At 46.5% G+C, this 2,404-nt stretch overlaps 1 protein-coding gene across 1 annotated transcript in view; it reads left to right on the top strand.

Annotated features, from left to right (window-relative positions):
* LOC111974410 (protein MTSS 2-like) overlaps positions 1-2,404 on the top strand; it is a 114,649-nt gene that overhangs the window by 89,019 nt on the left and 23,226 nt on the right. Inside the window, exon 6 of the mRNA XM_070447373.1 lies at positions 1,932-2,020. Within this exon, the coding sequence (XP_070303474.1) occupies positions 1,932-2,020 (89 nt within the window). The remainder of the gene's footprint in view (positions 1-1,931; positions 2,021-2,404) is intronic.

Genomic DNA, 2,404 nt, shown 5'->3' on the forward strand with positions numbered 1-2,404 from the left:
GCCAGCAGGCTGACTTCGGTCATCAGTTGAACAGCGTTTCCTCCGACACATTGGTGCAGCGGGCAGGTGTAAAGTCGCGCTGTTTGGCGTGTCATGTTTTCGAACGACTCATGACTCGACCTTCGCCTCTCCCGAGCCTGTTTGGGAGACAAGATTTAATTTGGACTGACAGCTAGCATGGCTGAACACTCCTAAACTGCCCTCTCCGGCTATCCAGCACTCTGAAATCATTGCAGGTTTTGCGTTTTGTTTGGGCTGTATAACTATAGGTTAACCYGGACATTCTCTGGAATGTAACAGTCTCAGCTGCGTCTCCCCTTCAGCATGATATTACAGTAGGAGTAGTAGTGGTGAAAATGTCAAGGTCAAATCCTCAAGGTGAGATCCTTTGCCAAGGCATTGTAGCTTGTTGACGATTACAGTTTGGTCTTTAAAAGGGCTATCGCCTCAAATCACTAGAGTGAAGGGGTGAAATGAGGGAAGCCGCAGTGAGGGAGAACATAGCTCCACTCCCTGTTAGTGAAGACTGAGGTTATAGAGCAACACTCACCCCTGGTGGTCAGGATGATAATGACAGGCCTTCCCTCATTCGCGATGATGCAGTTCACTCTGATCCAGCAGCCAATAAATACCGTTGTCTATTTAAGGCTATTTCTAGACAGTTGCCAGGCAGATGCAAGAACCTAAAATGATGAACTGAGGTGTATTTCATCTTAAAACCGGTGGAACATTGATGTTGGGTTGCTTTACCAGGTTGAGTTGGTTTTGATTTTGGCAACAGTGTTTTTGYTCTAACCGTGCGCACTTTGGCCGTGAACTGAGCTGTGATGGCTTCCTTGTACTAACCCTAACGATGAGCTCAACAATCTCTGCTCTCTCTCCTTTACCTCTGTCACCCCTCTGACCCCCTGTATGTCCCCCAATTCCTCCTCTCAACCCATCTTTGTTGTCCCTTCCTCTTTCCATTTTTCTCTCCCCTTCTCTCTCCCTCTCTCTTTCTCGCTCTCTCTCTCTCTCTGTCTGTGGTTGATTTCCCTTCTGTAGAAATCCAGGGTAAGTATGTGGTTCTCGTCCCACAACACTGCTATGCTATGCTACGTCTTCTTCTTGACATGTATTCTGTGTAGAGGGGTTTTCCCATGCCCCCMAAAAATACTTTTGGGAGATAGTCAAAAGCTAAGTGATTTACATCACTGTAATACATTTGGCCTGATTCACTCTTCTTCAGCTAGTTAGGCCTACTAGCTGTAACCTTTTAAAAGTCTGTCTACTTTCTGAGGCCTCTGGAATGCTGTCCTGTGACCTTTGTGACTCCTGCATGACTTGTTGTTCTAAAGCTCTTTCTGCTCACAGCACTGGTTGCTGTTGTCGAAGGTTCCCCCCTATCTTCTCTATCATGGCCGTCTCTGACACTACTCCCTGCTGCATGACTTAACATTACAAGACATTTTGAAGACTTACTTTTTTTTGCTCATTTTCCATCATTACTTCTGTAGATGTCAGTCTGTTTAGTGTCCGTATGCATTTCTGTTTAGCTCATGTAGATACAGTACCAGTGTAGAGTTTGTAGATCATTCTGTCCTGTGTCCATGGTGTCTGTCATTGGCTTGGGGGACCGAGAAGGGAGGGATGAGAGGAGGGGAGGGATGAGAGGAGGGGAGGGGTGAGATTTGTCCCTTCAAGCCCAGACACACCATACAGTTCTAATCTTTTCTTTCTCTCCTCCTCTCTCTTTTGTGTCACGCTTTGGTTTTTCCTTGTGACCTCTCTGTTACCCTCTTCTCCTCCTTTGGTCCTTCTTCCTTGTCCCACTACCTGCATTCTCTCTACATACCGGATACCCCACTCCCTGTATACTATGCCCCTGCCCTCTGTTTCCCTTTCCCTGCTCCTTGTTCCTGGCCCCTGTGCTCTTCCTCCTGGCTTCCCAGGCCGAGGGGACCTGCAGCCCCAGCTGGATAGTGCCATGCATGATGTGAATGACATGTACCTGCTGATGGAGGAGACAGAGAAGCAGGCGGTGCGCTAGCAGTGCTTGCATATATAATAAACACTATGAAATGAGTCTCGTTGTTTTGATCAGAATGGAGAGATTGCCATGCTGGGAGAGATCACTCACCTCCAGGCCATTATTGATGACCTATGTGCTGACCACGATCCACAACTCCCCCGCCAGCGAGCGTCGGACACTCTCTTCGAAGATTATTGTATTATTTTTTAGCTATATTTGTATAATGCACATCTCTCAGTCCACTGTCTAGACAGAGGTCATTAAGTCTAGATGGAACATGCTTGTGTGATAGAGTGAAATGTGCCATAACAAATAAGCATCATAATGTGACCAGCAAGCAATATGCTATTCATTTATCGAAATGTGATAATATGATAATGGTGCTCTATTGAT

Source organism: Salvelinus sp. IW2-2015, linkage group LG15, assembly GCF_002910315.2.
Source record: "Salvelinus sp. IW2-2015 linkage group LG15, ASM291031v2, whole genome shotgun sequence".
NCBI classification, from domain to species: Eukaryota; Metazoa; Chordata; class Actinopteri; order Salmoniformes; family Salmonidae; genus Salvelinus; species Salvelinus sp. IW2-2015.